Source organism: Trachinotus anak, unplaced genomic scaffold (genome assembly GCF_046630095.1).
Source record: "Trachinotus anak isolate AG129_WGS33_773 ecotype Australia unplaced genomic scaffold, CSIRO_AGI_Tana_v1 ptg000015l, whole genome shotgun sequence".
NCBI classification, from domain to species: domain Eukaryota; kingdom Metazoa; phylum Chordata; class Actinopteri; order Carangiformes; family Carangidae; genus Trachinotus; species Trachinotus anak.
The window spans coordinates 6,300,691-6,322,500 of NW_027273866.1; the positions used below are offsets into that span (position 1 = coordinate 6,300,691).

At 43.0% G+C, this 21,810-nt stretch overlaps 1 protein-coding gene across 6 annotated transcripts in view; it reads left to right on the plus strand.

The window, feature by feature from the left end:
* The window catches only part of rps6ka1 (ribosomal protein S6 kinase a, polypeptide 1), a 53,326-nt gene that overhangs the window by 1,413 nt on the left and 30,103 nt on the right, over nt 1-21,810 (plus strand). For 3 of the 6 annotated variants that reach the window (XM_071497570.1, XM_071497571.1, XM_071497574.1), the window contains exons 1-2: nt 5,280-5,491; nt 12,896-12,940. In XM_071497570.1, the coding sequence (XP_071353671.1) occupies nt 5,429-5,491; nt 12,896-12,940 (108 nt within the window). In that variant the 5' untranslated portion in view covers nt 5,280-5,428. Of the gene's footprint in view, nt 1-4,796; nt 5,492-12,895; nt 12,941-21,810 lie in introns of those variants that run through there. The other 3 variants (XM_071497577.1, XM_071497572.1, XM_071497575.1) reach the window with 2 other exon arrangements.

The window sequence follows — 21,810 nt, forward strand, 5'->3', positions numbered from 1 at the left end:
AAGAGAAGGAGACCATGGAAGGTGGAAAAGTCTGGTTTATGTGACAGCATGTGAAATGGCAGTGTGCATATATGCTTCATGCCTGTGTTTTCAAATGTTTAGAGTTAATCTGTTGGGCTGCATGCAAAAATCTATTTCTGTAATTTGTCTTTGTAGATAAATAGTTATGTGATCCTATACTTGCTTAGAATTTATGTGGTTTGCCTGACAGCATTTAGTCATGGGTTGGTGTATTTCAAAGTGAAAAAAAAAAAAAAAAGAATTAAACATTTTATTAATACTAATGTAAGCCCCAAGATTGGAGCAGTGGAAAGACATTTTAGTCATTGTGAATGCTGACTGAATCACTATTGATCCTCTACTGAGTCAAGATGTTCTCTGCTGAAGGTGTGAGAGGAAAATAACCTAGCTTGATTGTAAGACATCAGTCCACCAGCCTGACAAATCAAGACTGATCTCTTAGTTAATGGGAAACCTGTGCATTGCTAAATTCTTGCACTTTATTGCATAAAGTGTCCTGGACCACCCGTGTCCTGTGCTTTTGTGCAGTGTACTGCAGTGGTTTTATTCCAGTAATAGCACCCCTCTGTGTGCAATATATTACTCACAGAAGTTTATGCCGCTCTTTTGTGTTCTTGTTTTTTTAGCCCGAAATAAACCCCCAAATAACAGTCTGAATGTACTTATTGACTTGGAGTGCTCCGGTTCTTTACAAACAGCTTGACGCATTTTCTCAGTGAAGTTCAATGCAGTGATGATGTGTTACTGTAGCTTGTTTGTGTGCTGAACTTGATCTCAGAGGTGTTTTTTGTACAGACCTTGTGCTTGGCCTGCCTTATTGCCCAGCCCAAATACCAGAGACACAAATACAAGCCTCAACATGCTTTTTTTTCGCGTGACAGCACGCCCAACACAACAGTCATGATTATGGAGTCAGCATTAGGAGCTGTTACTGCAAAAGATAGCGTTTGTGACAAAGAAGAAGAAGAAGAATGTACATAACAACCAACATTGTTTCACACTGTAGCTACAGACCGTCTTTGTTTCTCTCCCCCTGCCTCTCTCTTTTTCTTTTATCAATCAATATTACCCTCCCAGCCCATCTGCAGCCTCACTGTCCCGTCAGCCATTTCTGTGACGAATGATAATTCCATTGATGTTTGAAATACAATAACGCTATTTGGTCATCATCTCTGTATGGCACGGAGTGAATTTTGAATCATTACAATATTGTCTTCCCCTGCCATAGTCACTCAGCAGAGACTGGATGATTACCCTTGCGCCACTATAGAGCAGCTAATTAATTTGTTCTGTGCTGCAGCCCCACTGATGGCGGTGATCCTTGCACTGCAGACTGGTGCTCAATCAGCTCGGCTAAATGGGAGTTATTATCAAAGGTCTGAGAGTGCTCTTGTTGAAACCTGACCCAAGTACACTATTAAATGTAGAACTGAAATAGTGAAATAAGAGTGTATCAAGATGAAATTTACTGTATAGAGCACACGTTGTTAGCGGGAAATACCATATCCATTAGCATTTGTATCCTGTATTTGTATTTCAGCTACATCTGGTCTGACTGCTCTTGTCTAAGTGGAGTCAGCTCCTAGTGCCTGTGTTGCTTCAACAAATGAATCCCCTGGATTAACTGAACATTTCACTTGATTTAAATAAACATAAACTCTGTTTTAATCTGCTTTAGATGCCTTTCAGATTTGCTTGTCCGTCTAATGGTGGGTAGGAAAGGGAAAGCAAAACAGGACCATGATCAAACACCTATTATTTAAGACATTCGCTGGCTATGTGTAAAGTTATTCCAACATACACTGTCAGATATACTGCGTTGCCCCCTGGAACATCTTAAAATTTGGTTTGTACGTCAGAAGCATTCCAGTAAATGTTAACAGATGTGCAGGGAGCATGCATTTTGTATTAACTTTCTTTCACCCAATATCGTAAGTAAGGAATTCCTACTATTACATTAAGAATATACACATCTATGGCAGTGTGACAAAGCCTGAATAAAGTAATATAAAAGAAGACTGAAAGCAACAATAATAATGAACAGATGAATTCTGAGATGCTGTTTCAGTACCACCTGCCACTTCACACTTGGAGTATGCATGTATTTGCATTTTAAATGCATTGTTTACTGCTGTACGTATTTAGAGTGGACGGAACCACGCTGTATGATTCATTGTTTCCTCTTGCGTACTTAACATCCCTCTCCCTCTCTCCTCCACCTCTGCGGTTTCATCTCAAAACTGAAAATGCTTAAACAACCGTGTCATGTTTGCATCACTTTATCTAATTTGCAGGCTGTCGTCTGGGAACTAAATCTGACGTCTAGTTTGTCACAGCTCAGCCACGTATCGGTTCGACTGCTCCTCGACAAATGGGCTTCATTTCTGTGTCAATACACCAACAAGTCAGGGTGGGGTCTTGCACCGTTGCACATGCATGTCAAGGTGGACTGAGTCATATTTCCCATGATGCTTCATTTCTAGCCAGAGGTGGGGGTAGGGTATCCCTGGAGTCACCAGACGAGAGACACCTCTGAGTCATCGCTGTCACCTGTGATGTCACTGGTGCATCATGAGTAGAAGAAGAGATTCCCTGCAGTCAGAATATCAGTGTACTCTCTCAGAGAACATCAACATGTTTCTCAATATCACGGTACCTTATACAAGGCTGTTTGTTTTTACAAGAGGCTGTTTCCTTCCAGCCACCAGTGACCCACTTCTTACAATGCATTGATTTTTAGAAAGCAACCCCCCCATCCCGCCCATTCCCAGGCCTCTTGACATGACTTTTCACCCTTCTAGATCATCTTCTATTTATTCATTCCTATAAATTATCCTCAATACACTGTTAACTTTCACTACAGGATCGAGCTGAAAGTCTGGAATTCATCATATCACACAGGAGGAGCCATAAACTGAGAAATGTCCAACATTAATCTACTGGCATCCTTGGGAAGAGGAGGACAGAGCGGCAGTCGTCCCGCCCATAAAGGACAAGGAAAATAAATGAGAAGAAAGAAGATGAGAGAAGAGAAGAAAAAGAAAAGAAGAGAAGAGAAGAGAAAAGAAGAGAAGAGAAGAGAAAAGAAGAGAAGAGAAGAGGAGAGAAGAGAAAAGAAAAAAAAACAACAGTGGTCTGTACTAAATAACAAACACCTGTATAGCATTATGAGGTGCTGTGAGTGCTCCCTTAGCAGCGGCTTATCCATCATAGAGACAAATCGATGGGTTAATGTGAGCTTTGGGAAGGTAGTGACTTTGAATATTACATGCAATGTGAACGTGATGGATAACCCTCCCCCTAGGTGGCATAATCTCACCGTCCGGCCACCCTGTCAGTAGGGTGGTATGGATTTGTCAGAGGATAAATTGGCTGTACATCGACCCTAAGAGCTTTGAAGGGAAATGGAAAAGCTTTTTTCTCTCGGCATTGACTTTATTCTCCTTCACAGTTGTGTGGGAATGTGGAGGTAAAGGTGCCAACAAACTAGCATGAATATATATCTGATGAATCCATGTGTGCACGTAGCATGACTTTAAAATTATGGATCATGTAGTTATGTTGCATGCACAGAAATACTGGCATGTGACCTGCAGAAAAATACTCTGATGGATGAATATGTCTAAAGCTTCAGACATGAATGAATGTGACCGTTTTTTTCTGGAGTGAACAGAGAAGGTGTTGCATGGTAACAGCTTGGATACAAAGTCCAAAAGCCACAGATGTGTTAGGACCGTGATATGCAATTACACAAGATGGGGAGTGTTTTCCTTCTGCAGATGATATCCGTGTGTTTAACCTGCCACAAAGCTCAGACAGGCAGTTCCAGGTTGGTCACGTTAAACAGGCTTTTAACTATGGAGCAGCAGCATTTTGCATATACAGCCTACTTAGACAATACATTCATCAAAAGACAGCCACCAAATCATAAGCTCCATTGTATTCCACTTAATGTCTCATTTTGGTGTCTGTGAAATGCCATGCCTCCTTCATGTCAGCTTGAATCAAAAATGTATCTGTTGCATCCACAGAGAGGCGGTTTGATGCTCTCCAGTTGCCAATAGTAACCAAAGCTGTCCAAGAGCAAAATCCACTCGGCAGTGAATGAAGCAGAGAATTGTTGAGGGTGGAGGGGTGTTTTTAATATCACTGAGGATTACAAGGACCATTACAAGAGCATTTGTCAATGAAAGGGCTGCTGCATCAATGTAATGTCCGCACAGACTCAAACAGCACTGGCCACGACCCACAATCCTAGTCTCTTCAATGATTTAAATCTGGTGTGTAATCGATTTTATAATGTTTTCAACATGTATGTTGCTGTAGGCTTAGAGGAAGTTGTGATGAGCGGCTCTAAAGGTCTTTCACTGAATAAAAATATATTGTAGTCTGGTAGAAGCAGTGCCACTGAGTGCATGAAGAGTCAGCTGGCACACTCTGCACTCCCATCTTTTGTGATCAAAGTGTACGGGAGATATTGTGCAACCCCTCAACTCTTCCCCCCTCCCCCCCTCCAGTGCTCTCTGGCTGCCGTCGATGATTGACAGCTTTTCCTTTGAACGCCCGGGATCAACTGTGTCTTCCCGCGACGCACCTGCTGCACCACGAACATGCCGGCGACACAGGGCTCCAGCTCGCATTACGTATTTGCAGTTCGTCTCTCCGCCGGATGATGGCACGATCGGACCCGGGCGGCGCTGGTAGGAAAGGGGGCTGGATAAAACCCTGTTGGAGTCTGCCAATAACAGCCCGAATCGGAGCGTGCTCGTACTACGGAGCCACACGGAGGTCTCTGCGCGCATCGCACACTGCTGCTGGGAACCAGGCGGACACAGCGAGGTCTTCCCCTTTCTGCCCCGGGAGAAATCACAAGCGCACAGGGAGGAAGACGTTCAGATTTGATGCGGCGTCGATTGCAAAGGCGGCACGGACTCTTGACTAATCCCCTCAGGTGGCATTAGACTCCCGCACACTCCTCTCTGAGGGAGCTTGGATCACACAGTTTGGGCGCCGCTTCTCCTCTCCGTCTCCCCGCTTGTCAAACCCAAATCCCGAGCAGCCAGTGCGCCGTGGCCGGTAGGACAAGAGGGTTTGTTTAGTGTTTGTGGTGTTTTTAGTCGGATTATCACTTTCAGCAAATACACACAAGTGGCCCAGCGACGCCGAAGTCACATCAGGGGATTACAGTTGTTTGTGGAGCTCTTGGTTGTGCTCGCAGCGGCTGCAGGCGCGTCATCTTCTCCGAGCACAGAGCGAAGTGCTGAGAAATCTGCTCTGCCCGGACCTGGGACCTGAGAGTGGGAGCTTCAGGGTGAGCTGCGCCTGACAGGAGAGGAAAGCAAGAAGCGAGAATTCGTACTTGAGCAGCAGCTGAAGGGGGGGGAGAGACTGTGAAAACCCTGCGAAAATGCCTCTCGCACAGATCGCGGAGCCATGGCCCACAATGGAACTAGTGCAGCTTGAAACGGAGGTAATGAGAGGTGAAATGTGTCGACGCTGTGTCTGCACGCATTGTCCCAGCAGCTTTTTTTTTTTCTCAGTTCAACTTGATTTATAGGTTCAGGTGAAATTGAAACAAATGAATGAGTTGATTTTTATTTTTTATTTTAGGAGCACATCTGCAGCCAATTTCACGTGTTCAGGTCTCCACCAGTGATTAAGAGTGAAGTGACTTAACACCCACTCTATTGGTTTACCCTAGACTTTTGGCAGCATACATAACTGCCTCCACTCCATTAATAATTCATACTGTAGCCTTTGTCCCGTGTTTTGAATTAAGGGTGCATTTTTAATCAGGGGTGACTCCAAATGGGATGAATAGTTTTTCATTTTCCAGAGGACATGTCAATTTGCCACTTACCACCTCACTGACAATCATGTACAGGCCTGTCACAGGCTGTGATTGACCGCCTCAACCAGCAGGGGAGATGTTTCATCATTTCCCATCATCAATTTTCAAAGGGCTCAAATTAATAAGACTCCAGTTTCCCCTCTTCCACTGAGGGCTCACGGGCAGCTCCATTTCAAAGCCCAGAAACACAGAGAAGACCAGTCTGTGATGTAAAGGGAGAATGCAGCCGGCTCATCATCACTGTCTGTCACTGCTCTCACCTGTAAAGCGGTTTCCAGTGCCTTACCAAGGCCTCCTCACACACGGCACAACAGAACAGTCAGAGCAGAACATTTCAAATTCAACTATGTTTTAATCATTCGTTTATTTCAGTGTCAGTGGAGTTTTACCTTTTTAATGTGGGCTGCAAAATGAGTGTATTTTTTTCTTCTTTTCTTATTCTTGATAATGACGGTTCAAACAAGCTGGCACCTGCATTTGTGCCAACACTCATGCTGTATGTGCTGTGTGGGTGTGGGTGTGTGTGGGTGTAGGTGTGTGTCTGTGTGGGTGTGGGTGTATCCCCTGCAGAGTTTTACTTAAACAAACCTGATCTTGTCAAAAGTGTCAGATTACTATACAGCTGGTAGAGGGGGACGTTGTTGAGCATGGACTCAAGTAAAAATTTTTAGAATTTTCTGTTAATAAAACCCCAGAACATGAAGAAAGAAAGACAGAATAGGTGCCCTAATGTTGTCCAGAGCCCTATTATTCTGATGCAGCATAATTATTCATGATCTCCTCAATTGCCTCTTGAACAGACTGGTTGCTTAGTGAATATTATCTATCACACTCTGGCTCTTATGAGCAGATAGGCCTCATAGAAGCAACCTGTGGCACGCTAGGCTGCACTGTAATATCATACTGAAGGGTTGTCTAACTGTATCAAATTGGCTCTTTTGAATTAGTCTGCTAATTAAGTGGCTGATGCCTGCATGTGATACCTAATGTTTTTGTGTGTCTGATCTCACTGATGAATAGCTCTGTGCACAACATTACAAGGTGTCCTCAATCAGCTTCACAAGCGATTAGTCTGATCATGAATGAGGATCATTTCTGGGCCGGAATAACCATCCCGATTTGATGGGATTGGACTAAATGTGGGCGCTGAGAAGAAAAAAGGTACTCGGGGGAGGGGGGGTGATTTGCAAAAAAAAAAAAAAAAAAAATTTGAGTGAAAAATGACAAGTCAATGTCAAGTTAATTGCATGACTCATTAAGCCATGCAATTAATCAGAAGAGTGCTACAACTATCAAGGAGGTGGAAATTATTGCTTGTGTACTTAGTTGTTACAGTTAATTTTAGAGCAGAGAAATATCAGTGGTGGTGCATACAATGAATGAAAAACCTGCACGCGAGGCAGAAAGAAGCACTTGAGGTAATTTAGTTTCAACAGTGTCATCCTGACACAGTTTGTTCAGCAGACTCCACTATTTCCAGTATTCTGCAGCATGTGAGTTGGCTGGGGCGGCATGTCACAGCTGAACAGATGGTTGTTCCAAGCGTGTGAAGAGTGCTAAGTTTAATACTGTAAAAAAAAAACACCCTGCCTCTGCTGTGCGTAATGCTCACAACTCTTTGATAAGCTCGTTTGTGAGATTCTTGCTAAAAATACGGAACATGTGAGTAAATATCAGCCTATATATGATGAGGAGGAATTATTTTTGTTCCCATGTATCAGCATCCGCGGCCCCAGAAATCCAGTATCTGCGATTAATTTAATCACACCAGTCACTGCCAGTCAGAGTGGGATCGGTGCCATTTATCTCTGTCACCAACCTACCAGCCAGCTGCACACTTTGGTTCTTCATGAAGGCAGAGAGAGAGAGAGAGAGAGAGAGGGCGAGTTGGCTCAGGGCTCAGATTGATTGAGCATGAAGAGCAAGTGAGAGTGGAGGCCATGCCAGTGAACATGTTGGGGGAGTCAAAAGGGAAGCACACAAGCAATGGGAGTCTATGTAGTCATATGGACAGATGAGACAGACGCACTTTTGAAAAAAATGGAGGCTGGGAGGAGAAATGCAGGCAGCTCAGAGTGATGCGCTCTGATAACACCGGCTGATGGGATGGCTGTTTCCCCATCACTCATTATGCGTGTGCTTCTGTTTGGAAGCAGAGAAGGTGTCACGAATGGGAATCGGACTAACTGCCTCTAGTGCTTGAAGCAAAGCGAGCGCAAACTGAATGTGAAAAGAGAGTTATTCAAAATATTTACTTGATTAATCCCCTTTATTCATCACCAAACCATGTCCGTGTTGAATTGACTGATCCTCAATGAATCAGCTCTGATGAAGGCACTTCAGCAAATCATCCCCCATCCTGTCCCAGTTGAGTCACTAGCACCAACAGTGGTCACTGCCATTTCTAGGTCAAGGCAGGTCCTCCAAAAGATCTGAATCATGCTTCTGTCAGCGTTTAGTTATCTCAGATTTCCTCTGCAGATATGCCAAATTGATCCACAGGCCTTCAAGCTAAGTAAAACCAAAACTTAGGTGTAACTTTGTTACATTGCTTCGTCTCAATGATTCATGCTGCCGATTGTGAAATTATCAAATATTATGAAACAATATTGCATTATCCTGATTATGCAGAGGTACTCAAACTTACACTTATTAAGTTATTAAGTGTCACAGGGCCAGGAGGGGGTGGATTAAGTGAGTGATATTTAGCTCCTCAAAACTCAAGAACTATGTCTACAAAACCTCCAAACTTCTCCGTGTTAATGGAAGAATTGACACTTTTGTTGTGTAACCAAGTCCTTAAAGTTTGGCACACAAGCTGAAACAACCAGACAGAGATACAATGAAGTGTTTACCAGGTAGTTTATTTTCTCCACTGTATTCATAGCTGAAAATGCTGATTATATTTCCTGCTCTTGCTACAGCCTTGATTTGCCTGTTTATTTTTTCTGCTCATGCAGTAGCTTGATAAGACGCTTTTAAGTTAAGTTTTTTTTTGGTTCCAGCCTCTGTCAGGGTAGTTTTGTTTAAAATTTGGCTTGTTTTGTGGCCACTTTCCAATGACCATTGTTTCATTGCATATTATTTCTCAACCTGTTCACTGCTAGCCTTTCATGTCTTTGCATCAACTAGTTTGAACGTGCCATTTCTCTTTTTCAACCTGCGCTCCTTCGTCAGACAAGTTTTCCATAAGATGACAAGTGAGATGATGTGGTAACAATATTTATCACAATGTATTTAGTTTGAATCTGGACCCAGATCTGCCTACTGAGTTAGGAGGCTTCACACCATTCCACACTGCTACTTACAGTACTTTATATTTCAAAAGACTGGGCAGAGTAGAAGGTAATAGTGTATGTATTCATATAGCAGACCTGCACAAGCCTGGTTTTATAGAGCAGGACTATACAAGCCTAAATGTCGAAGGAGAGTTACAGAGACTCGGTGCAAGTAGAGTGGAGTGTTTTTCTCCATTACATAAGGGGACACGGAGAGGAGAAAGTAGGGTTAATGAGTGGAATGCGTGCCATGTTTGTTAGCCAGGTGTGGTCAGCAGCGTACACTCAAGCACTTGTGTAAGTGTGCATGCTGGGTTCACGTTCATGCTTTGCTCTGTGTGTGTGTGCATGCATGCATGTAGGCTTAGCTGCAGCTAATCTGGGTGTGACCTGTGGAACACCTGAGCAGGGCTGTGGGAGTGGAGGAGGGCTGGGTGGGCATGTGATAACACAACCCTTTACTTGATAGGCACCCTGGGAAAGCAAGGTCTCATTTCTTTTGAATGTTCAAATTAAATGTTCATCAGCCAGTGAAGCCAAGACTGTGTGTTGTCCATCTGCAGTCATCCCTGTAGGCAGTGGAACAGCTTTGGTGCTGAAAAACCCAATTTCTTCTCTCCACACTTTTATGGTTGCTGATGCTGGGAAGAAACCTTTTAGCACAGACTAAAAAAAAAACAAATAGAAATAGCTAATTCCATTTTCTGGCACTGACCAAAAGAGGACATTAGTAATGTGGCCTGCTGTCAATACTAAGTGGCAGGTTAGATTACGAGAAATTTACTCAGATAGGATTACAGATACCGACAAGAGTGTGGTTATTGTGGTTCTTAGTTGCCTAGTTACAGGACAGCGCTGCTCTAATCACACGAACCCAGATTTATCTATCAAATACACACACCACTAGCGCTCTGAGATTATTTACTTGTCTAATCTATGTCTATAGGAGTCCTGTGAGAAATTAAAAGTCCTCCTGTCTGGCTTTGACGTGCTTAATAGATCGACGTGTTTACAGTTTGCTTGTGGCCTGCAAACTACATATACATATGCATTTGCACAGTATAATTTACATACTTCCTTAATGTGTCAACTTTGAGTATATTTTTGTGGCTACTTGTGTGTATGTGTGCGTGCCTGTGCTCTCATTGAGGAAGCTCAGGGGAGTGAGAACACCATTAACTGGGCCACTTGGATCAACCATGCAGAGCTAATGAGGTTGAAATGTGTTGAGCAGCAACGTAGAGCAGGCATTGCTGACCACACACACACACACACACACACACACACACACACACACACACACACACACATACACACTCAGACAGTTGCACTTACTCACTTAGGATTCCCACTGTCGGTCCCCACCATACTGGGTTAGACAAAACCAACCACATACACCTCACCGAGGGAAGATCAACAAAAGGAAATAATCACTGGATTGATGTGGGAAGTGAGAACATTGAGATTAAATTTGTCTGCAGGATTCATCATAGCAAAACACACTACACTTCCTCTTGGTTTCCTTTGAATTGTCACTCCTAGAACACATCTGTGCCTGACTTCGAACTGCACTTGGATGCCTAATTGCTTCCTTTTCTCCCATGCCACCTCACATTATGCCTCATACAGCTTTTATGACGGGCACAGTTTGGCTAAATTAAATTGCCTCCCTTGAGATCATGATTAAAGTCCAACCAGATGAACTGTAAAAATGCCAGGGGTGGTGGAACTCAGCCAATTTAGAGCTGTTGCTTGTTGCTGGAGTGGAGCAGAAAATAGGGAAGTGCATCCAGCTGCCAAACACATCCAGTCTTGCAGCACAGACGAAAATGTGTTGTGATGTTGATCCACAGCCTGTGTTCGTTCTCTTCAGTATACAAGAGCCCAGCAAAGCTGCTCTGTTGTCACTGCCCGTGCCCCCTCTGGCGTCCCCACTCACTCTATAGCTTTTCAGTTTAGTGTTTGATTGTTAAGGCCACTGCTTGTCATTGTGTTGACTGCCTGTCTGTTTTGTGCAGTCCAAAGGAAGAGGAAGTGGGAAGAGGGCATGGAGGAAGTGAACGACTTCAGGGTCGCCCCTCTGTAATGGAAAAACAAAGCAAGAAGCGGAAAAAGGGGGGTGGGTGTTATTGAGGGGCTTCTCACACTTGGCCAGACAACTTGACTCTGGGCCCAGCAGTGTTTCTTTGATTGTTGGAAGGGGTCAGTTATCATTACAGATTTATTTTCACATTAATCAGTGGTCCAAGACTACATCATTAAAGTAGCACTCCACCAATTTTACAAGTCAGAAGTTCATTTACTGCATGCAGCGTGCTGAGCTGCATTATGGGAAATGTAGGATCCTTCAGAATTTGACCCACACTAGGCACAAGCCAGCGTATCTGGACCTGAACTGCATTGTTGTTTTTCAAATCAGTGGCAAAGTAGAAGATATGAGAGACTTATAGTTTTCTCACTGTTTCCACTTATGCAACAAATGATGAACACCATCCATACTATGGTGTGTTTTTCACAACTTGCACCATCACAGTGAGCTCATTGATCATATACAGCCCTCTGGAACTGGTTTTATACAGTTTCTCCTATTTAAAGATACCATGTCAATGTGTTTTAAGACACTTACTCTGCTTTGAACAATAATTTGTCTGATGTAGCCTTTCAAGAAAATTTGTTAAAACTTTCATCTACTCCTTGTCCTTCAATGAGAAATCCAGAATCTATGAATCTTTAACTACTGTTCATTTCAAAAGTTTACCTGCTGGACACAAGATGTCCATTCTCATTGTATGTGTGTGTGAAATAAGTTGGATATTGTCTTCTAAACTAGTTGTGATATCACAAAGTCATGCATGCCAGAGTTACAGTGACCACAGAGCAATTTCCCCCGCTCAGCAGATACATAACAGCCCCCCACTGTCAAACTCTGCATATTTGAGGTCAGTGGAGGTCAAACATCCAATTAAAGTAACAATAGCAAAAACAAATTTTTGAGTGTATGGGAAACCTTTAAAAAATAAGACTTACCAAATCCACTGCAAAATTTCCGAAGCCTCACTTTGGTTAGAAAGAAATTTTCACTCTCTTATTGTGATCAATCAAGTCCTCTCCAAATGTACAAACACCATGACTTTAACTGGACAACATGTTTAAATGATGTAATGTTTTTGTTCCAGTGCCTGTCTGGCTACCATTGACTTCACAAAGGCAATAACAAGTGATGCTAATTTGTCTTGACATCATAATGGCTTCTGCTTTTTTAGAAATTAAAATCAAATGTATCTCACAAAATCACCTCTATCCTCTATTTATCATTCTCCTTGTTGTTATTCAGTGTTGCGTGCAAGAGATACATCTAATCACCTAATGTGACTGAAATCCCACTCTGTGTTCAAAGTTAGCCGCCCACTCCTGCTGTATCAACAACATGTTGATTTTTCTGAATTGCCTTTGGCAAGCCGTTGTTTTACAAATAACAATGATTACCCTTTTCAGCAAGACTTACCTACTGGGGAACAGATGAACGATGTGCATTTGTGTGTCAGCCTTAGATTATTAGGTTTGCCAGCGAAGGAGCAAAGTGCTGGATACAATGGACTGTTGCCACCCACGCAGTCTTGCAAATATTCTCTTGCATCTCTCTCTTTTGCTTTCTATGTCTCCCTCCTTTCTACACACACACACACACACACAAATTTGCAGTGTCACACACACTGATTGTTTCTCACGTGTGCTTTCTTGACAGAATGGGCAGAGCACTGCTGAGGATGGAAACACGCCTGATGTCAAGGTACGTGGCTTCTCTGGAACACAGTCACACACATGCAAAAACACACACACACAGACACACACACACACAAATGTGACTCAGTCATATTCATGCAGCTTAACACCCAGTAATTTAGACTGAGCACTTGGACACAACTCTTGCAAAGAATTCTTTTGTTTTTGCTTTTCCATGACGGCGAAATTCCATTAAAGGGCAAATTCCTGTGTGAATCTTCATTTTGATCCATTCCCATCTCCACTGGAGGAGGAAAAGGAGGCCGCCGTGCTCTCTCGTGTCCATGCTCACAAATGTGCGACTGTGCGTTGATTTATTCATTTAGCAATTGCATCGACAGCCCTCAGAGGACATTAGCTGGCAGGAGTTTAATGTGTTGAACACTGTCTGAGTGAGGCTGATGGAGCAACAGTCTGGGCCACCGTGTATAGTGATGTGTCTGGGTCAATATTATGGGGCCGCAGTGTTACACATCCTGCATGTCCTCATCTGTCCCGCTAACAATGTTAACACGTCATAAGGAGACAAATACACACAACCGTGCTCATACAGAAATATACACTTACTGAAAATCATTGAGTCAGCCCTTTCCTGCCTCCTGGCTGGCCTCTGCGCTTTATTGTCCAGCCCTGAAACGTGATCCTGTTTCCTCCAGTATGCTATTACTCTCCAGCCATGTAGTAGAGGACAAGGAAATGTTCTTCCATGCTCAGCCTGTTTTTTTTTTTTTTTCTTTTTGTCCTCGCTCTCAAGAGCATGTCGTCTTTTCTTTCAGTCCAGAACAATGTGCTGTGACTGAGGGAGAGCTGAGTGCGCTGGATGAGAAAGGTTTCAGTCAAAGGAGTCAGCACACAAGGCCGGAGCTGGTCAAAAACCACTAATTGTTGATGGCAAGAAAAAAAAAAAAAGACACAAACTTTTTAGCTTGGACAGTAGATAAGAACATGCATTTTCAGAATAAAAAGAATTATTAGGAATATGGCTAGTATGATTGAAACCATTATCACTGAATGAATGAGGATATTTACCAACATCAATATAGGCCTACAAATGACAAATGTATGCAAAATCACATATAAAATAATCACAACCAAATAACTGTTACACCTTGCTCTGAATGTTAGTAACTATTTTTTTCTAAATACTAATTTTTACCTATTTTACACCATTGCCCAGTTTCCCCCAAACTTTAAGGTACATCACATTGTTTGGTATAATTTTTCTGCTTCACACAAACATGATGCTCAGAGGTTGCTGAAGCACCAAAACTGAGTCTGGGCTGGTCACATCATGGCAGACACCCGATCCGTGTAACAGGGTCAGTATCAGCACTGATACCAATCCTGCCTGTTGTACTGGCGCATCCCTAATCATATCATCGCAATATTACTCTGCTAAAAGTTGATAATATTTAATTATGGCTCAGGCCTGGCCTGCGCTGTGATTATGTCCTTTACATGTCGTGCTAATTGATTGGGGAGTATTTCAGTAATCTGATCATTTATGTAATCTTGTTAATTAGGATGGCCTCCAAACAAGCTGGTGTGTTCTGGGAGTCTACAGGAGTGGTAGCTCATGTTTCTCAAAAGAGACGGACAGACAGCATGAGATGGGATAATATAATAACGGGCTGAGACTTGCACATGGTGAGAATAAGTCATCAGTCTTTAAATAACCTCTTAAAATATACATGTCACTTTGAGATCCAGTTTGTTGTAGAGGATGGGGCGGGGGGGGCTGGTCCCCAGACCAGTCTGGCACCATGCAGGCAGGGCAGTCGCAACCAGGCGGTACAGCAATCAATACAGAGCTGCTGTCTAAATGCTGGGAATCTGATAATGGCTGCTGTTATCTACTCTAGCCATGGGAGTTACCTGGCTCCAGCAGACTTAGTGGGAGGACCAGAGGGTGAGAGAGGGGGAGGGGGAGGCCAAGGGTACCTGCCCTAACTGTTGAAATCTGAAATAGGCTTTTAAAAAGGTAAAGTGATAGTCCTCAGCATGAAGTTATATATATATATGTGTGTGTGTGTGAGGGCGAGGGCGGTGAGGTTAAGTCCGTCCTCTGCCTCTGGAGAAAACATCCACAGCACTAATGAGCCATTCACTGTCTCCTGACATTTCTCTCTCTGACTCCTCGTGTGGTGTAAAACTTGGTGAATACACAAGAGCGTATTACCCAGCTAGTAGTGCTGCCTTTGTCCCTCTCATTCTTTTTCACAGCCATTAACCTGATAGTAAAGGTGACCGCAGCAGGTAAGGCACCCCGGTAGGCTACTCTCCACAGGCTTTTAACACAGACACTCTATGATCATCAGTCTTTTTTGTCATCTGTTTCAGGAAAGAGGACACATAAAAATAGATTGAATACAATTTATCCTTCCCTCCCAACCTGGAGGTTGAGACCCCCGCAGACAATTGTGAAACTAATCTAAGGGGTCGCAAGATGATTACAATGGTAGGAAATAAGAACAAACTAAATTCTGATGCTCAAGTCTTTTTGTGAAATACTTTATATTTTGACCTCATGAGGCGTCTAAAAATCATTCAAAACAATGTGAGGGGAAAATCACAAGCAAATTCTCACATTTGAGAGGCTGCAACCAGAGAATGTTTGATGCCTTTGCTTGATATATTACTTCTACTACTGATTGGTTATCAGAGTTACTGTTGATTTGTTTCTGTCAATTATTGTGGCTAATCAATTAATCAAACCCTAGTGAAAGTAACAATATCACAGGTAAAAAGACAATAAGAGTTTCTTTTTTATTGCACATTTGGTTTAAAAGGGATAAAAACCTGGGAAAGATTCAATTGTTCATGTAAAGTAGCTGCTACCAACAAATGGCCTGTGGTGAGGTGTATTGATAGGATGATCAGACAGCAGAGCACAGCCACCTGGGAGGGTACTCAACGGGTCCATCTCGTCACAGGGGGATTACACTACCCAGCAATTTACTCTCTGGCACAAAGCCAGGCTGACAATGATTTACCCCCCACACAAGTGTGGAAATTGGCCTATTTCTAGCAACAAATCATTTCATCTTCATTGCCCTTGGGGATACCTGTTCAAAAAGCTCAAACAATTGGTATGACGGCGTCATTTTCTAATAAAGAAGTGCTAGAATAAGGTGATCTGGAAAAAAAACATGGCGTTCTGTGTGGTGAGAGGTCAGCTGTCTGCCACAGGACTGTCAAAAGAAAGTGAAAATTAATTAGCATAGCAGGCAAGAGTGACCTTACACATGGAGCAAGGCGGCAGCCATTGTTTGATCTCTTGTGACAATTTTGTGTGATCTAGCTGCTGCTGTTGCAAATCTAACCTAGACATCACCACAGGAAGTACTGATGGACATTTTATTCAGCTGAATGCTTAATTGAGATTTAGAATATTGTTGTCAGATTAGTCAGTATAAAATAAATTAAAATAATTGTAAGTTGTAGCAGTAATCCCCGAAACCCTCAGTTTTGACCAATGAGAGTGTCTCATTGATTTTAACAGCTGAACTACAAGTTTGTGAGGCAGAGCATCCCACTATTTTTTGAAAAGATTGAAAATCAATGGCCCACAGCAAACCCGCATTGTGTACAGTATATATATTACATTGTACACCTCCATCAGCTTGCTCATTCATGGAAGCAAATCATTTACATTCACACAGCTGTCAAAAGGGAGAAGGCAGCGAAGTGTCAAAAACAAAGAAACGGTTTCAGCCACTCGACGTTCGCGGCATCTTCAAATCAAAAAACGGCGCTGATCAGACACGACTGACAAACGACAGATCTGATCAGACTCTCAGGAGCTAATTTATTCAGCCTGCTGTAATTCACCCAATCAAATGCGTTAGTCCGCCTCACAAATGAACTGTTGCTCTAAATGAAGTAACGCTAGTCTCTCACTGTTAATTGTGTTTTGCTTTATCAGTGAAGATGAGTCACTTTCTCACCATCTACACCAGTTTGTTTGTGTGTGTGACAGAGACGACCAGAAACACGATCTGTGGTGTTAATAAAATAAAATACAACATGTCCCATCATTCTACATGTAAAGTTTACAGTCCTTAAATATATAAATAAATAAGGCAACTTCTATATTAAAGCCCCTGAAAACTTGCTAGAGGATATCTCTGTAACATTAATTATTCAAGCATTTTTTTTTTTTTTTTGGATGTAGGAAAAACACCTCCTCAGTAATTATGTATTAAAAGTTTAACCTTCATAATCTGAATCTTGAGGACTGTGTGGGAGTGCTTTGATCCGATTTGATTTGAACAGCCTGGTGATATAAGCAAACAACCCACCAACTGTCATCACATTTTCATTTAGAGCCCTCAGCTTTGTCTAACCGAGCCCTTTCCAACTCAAACCAGCGAGACAGAAACATGTGAAACGACAAAAGAAACTGTGTCCGTGTCGGGCCCTGGCACTCATATTAAAAAGCTGATTGAGAAAATAAGTTTCCTCAGCCTTTGAAATGTGGCATATAAAAGCTGGCACTTTTAAAGCTTTCTGACAGGCTGTAGTAAGTATTCAAATAATATATGACTTTTTATGCTTTACCAAATCATGCAACATAAATCTCTGGTGATGTCTTCATAAAGTTACCCTCTCACCGCCCTGCTAAAGCAGCCGGGGCAAACCTTTCAGGCCTTGTGCTTTTTTTTTATTACCACAGATTGTCACAGATTATAGATCTTTACTCTTTATTACATTATTGCCTTACCTCAAGAAGTTGTAATGCTCCCTCGGCGTGAGGAGAATCGGTTGTCATGGTTTCACGTCAAATCAACTGGCAGCCAGCCTGGCAAAGGCAAGCATGGTTATAATTGGATAATTCATGATTTTCTCTGTTCCTGCAAATGGAGGGTGCATTCTGAGAGCGCAGCTTTTGCAGCTATTATAGACATAAAGGCGGGAGCTCAATGCAGCCGCTAGACCCATTGTGGTGTTATCAATTATAAGCTAAGTATTAGCGAAGGGCCGCAATGAGAGAAACTACATGGACATACGCAACCAAGAGACATGAGTCGTGTTTCGGCAAAGATGTTACTTGTGCTTGATTAGTTGATTGACAGAAAATTAATCATCAACAACTTTGCTGAAGCAAAAATGTGACATTCAGCTCATCAAATGTGGGGATATGCTGTTTCTCTCAGTTTATATTATAGTTTGTTATTATTTCTGCCAATTAGTTGAAGGAAAGCTGCAAATGCTCACGTTTGTGTTGTTAAATACGCAATGTGATTGTTTCCTGCTCAAAAAATCTTTTGAGTTCTTTGTCACTAAAAATGCTCTCATCTGCAACATTCACTACATCATGTTGAGAAACACACAGTATGTGCTCAAGAACTTACATAGTGTGCAGTTTTGCTTCCCGTGTGTGTGTGTGTGTGTGTGTGTGTGTGTGTGTGTGTGTGTGTGAGCTTTTATTTTTTGTTGCTGTGATTCCCACTCTAGTGTGAACTCCCACCTACCAAGCATGAGGGCAGAAGGCAGAGCGGTAATGCCTTTTCCATTGGTGTAAGTGACATTTTTTGTAACCCCCTAATGTAGATAATGGCTTTTTACTGCAGCTATGTGCCGAGCGAGTGGTATTTGTGCTTCACTGACCGAGTGACAAGTGGGCACAGCAGAGCGGAGACGGGAGCGAGGGAATTGTCAAGAGTGTGAGTGGAGAGAGAATGGAGGGAGGAGCACACGGCACGGGAGGGCTGCAGAAGTGGAGAACAGAGAGAGAAGAGCGGGGAGGAGAGGAAGCAGTAGGCCAACCTGGCATAGTTCTCCCTCAAGTCCGTCAGTTGTGGACAACCGCACAGTTCTGATCTTTGTGACTGAAAAAACACTCAGTGTGCAGGATGCCAGAAAGGAGGAAGTGGCAGAATACGTCAGCCACACACTTTGGGTCACTTGGGAATGATGTGTGTGAAGTAGATGCACACGCACACATGCGCACACGTAGCTCCCTGTGAAATATGATCTGATGTACCTCTAGCTAATCTGTCCTTATCCTCAGATCAGTGACCACGGGCTTGCACACGCAGTGTATCTCTGCCTTTCTGCTTGTGTGTGTGTGTGTGTGTGTGTGTGTGTGTTAATCAGAAGGAGGGCTCAGTGCAGCCTTGGTGTTGAGTGTTTTCAGGACTGATTAAATATTTACCAGTATTTACGAGAGTGTGTGGGCAAGGATTGCAGCTTGCACGATGAGCTTTTTGACCTCTGGGCTACCGTAGAGCGCGGCAGGCCTGGCGAGTTAGGAAATTGGGAAATTCAAGGCTGCGTAGCCTCGCTGTGTGTATTTGTGTAACCATAAGCTTCTCTGTTTGCACATGCATGTTGTAGGCATGGCAACTGCTCTCTCCTTTCTTTCACAAGGCTGACCTCGCACTTGATTTATATGGCATTGCCCACCTCCCACCCCCCCAACACACAGACACTCTTAAATACACACACATGCATATTCCACAGAGGTAGGCACTATAAACTCCCCCCTCCAGTTCCTGTAGAATCAGTCTGTGTATAATCTTAAATCCTGGATGGAGTTAAGATTACACACAGACGACATGTCCAGATGACCTAAGACACTGGTGTACAATCTGTTTCCTGCAGTGAGCTGTTCTTTCTCATGGTGGTTGTGGCATGTTGTGAATTACGGTCCTATTTTAAGATGAACTTGATGAGATGATGCTCCGGAAGTCACATTGGTGAGGAATTAACCCTTCATACCATTGATATGCATATATCATAGCAGCTGCTGTAAGAACATGCACTTTGTGTATACATGTGTATACATATGCTTTGATTAATGCCAGAGTAAACAGCGTGCAAATCCCCGCCTCTGCATGAATAGTTGCTGAGTGACACTAATTAAGACAGTAGGAGATTGTTGCGGAAATTGGAGACAGTGTCATAGACTTATATATATAATATATATAAACTAGAGCGTAGAAAGGCTGAGGAAGATAAGGAAAAAGGTTAAAAAAAAAATTCAAATGGGGACACAAAAGAGAGAGAAGGAGAGGCAAAGCCATACTTTCCTCTTTCCTTTCGACAGAGACAACAACATATACCTCTGGCTGTAGTTTCATATTTGCAGTAAATACACAAGAGTGGTATCAGTTCTGTCATCTGACCCTCAGCAAGAAAGCAAAGAAGCGTATTCCCCAGAACTCCTCTTTAAGGGAAGTCTCCTCATGTGGAGCTTACCTTCTCGCTTGTCTGCTCCCACCTTCCCCCTCTGTGTGCGTCAGTCAAAGATCCAAGATCTACTAAGAAGAGTGCTCCACTCTTCTTAGTAGATCCGCTGCAGGTATTGCTCCTTTGAGGGCTTTCAGTCTGGTAAACATGCTGAACTCTCCTCAGAGGGCCTGATGGCAGCAGGACAGAGGAGAAAGAAAAGCAAAATCATTTCTTTTCTACCTCCTCAGTTGCTTGTCTGTTCCTCTCATTTCTTTCCTCCTACTTTTAAAACGTCTCCTTTTCTCCTGGCTCACATCCCTGCAGAGGCTGTTTTGCATTTCACCTCATGATGAGATGCATCCTATCGTTTGAAAACACTCCACTTCCTTGGCCCTTTGGGTTCTGCTGACTAATAGTAGGATTTATGTAAAGAAACTGGGCTTGTGTATACGACAGTTCTCCAGCAGAGGTGTGTGATTTCGCCCTGGGCTGTATTACGACTGAAGCCCATACTCACATCAGGATTGAGTCCTGTTGTTACCTCGCAGCAACAAAAATCTCCTTTTTGTGCTGTGCCAATGAGCTGAAGATTGCAACATGGAACACATACATCAAATTCTAGTGTTTAATAAATAACCTGACACCATCTGAATATGGTACCATTCCTCAACCATCTGCTGCTCCTCTTTGCCAAGCTCCAGTGAATGCCAAAAATTATTAGCAAATACTACGATGATCATATCACCAAACCTGTGATCCTGAATCACTTTGCTTGGAAAACATCCGACTCTGATCCCAGATACAATATTTGAACTGCCCCCCCTCTCCCGGCAACCTTGAACCATCCACATGCAAACGAGTCAACCTCCAGTCACTTCAGTTGTCCAGAAGGTGATCGGGAAGAAGAAGATTTGGTTGTGTACAAGCTGTGAATGTGTATAACTAGATGACCGTGCAACAGGATATTGCCGGAAAAGGACTTGCGTGCTTGTTGGCTTTCCCGAGATGAATAAAGGTTAAATGAATATAATTAAACTTTATAGGGGGAAGGACAATAAAGGCAGAGGACGGCTGTGGATGTGTGCTTTTGAGCTCAGTCCTGTGCCATGATGTGTTTTCCCGCTCTGCACAGGATCTTGAAACATTTTCAGAGCTGGGAAGTGTCAAACATTTCTTAGCGAACCTGATCACCATCTTGCAACAGAGTGTGAAATCTTGCCAGAGGAGTAATGCATCATACCGGCATCTGCTTGGCCGTTATCCCCAGTGAGCGGAGGCCTGTATTAACAAGGTTTGGACACGCCTTGGAGCTCCGCAGAGCTAAACACTTCACATTCCTCTGCAGGGTTAGAGGGAGGGGTTATTAACAGTGGAGTGGGGGCTGGAGGTAAAGTGAACGGAGCTGTCGGTCACTGATTATATCATGTCGGGCCTCAGGATGTAGGATGTAGGATGTAACATGCACTTAATGTTTTATTGTCTAGTATGTGCACATGTTGTTGGTCCATGTCTGTCTGTGACAGTTTCCACATGTGTGGGATGTTTTCAGCCTTGAACTCAGTTGAACTTAAGAAAAAGAAAATGCGCGAATTTATATATACCATGTCCCCAGCTTGTTCTTCTTGTTGCCAAAGAAACCCTAAAATATTGCAGCTGTTGAGCTCTGTAAATCCATTTTGTTTTTTTTGGTGTGTGTGTGTG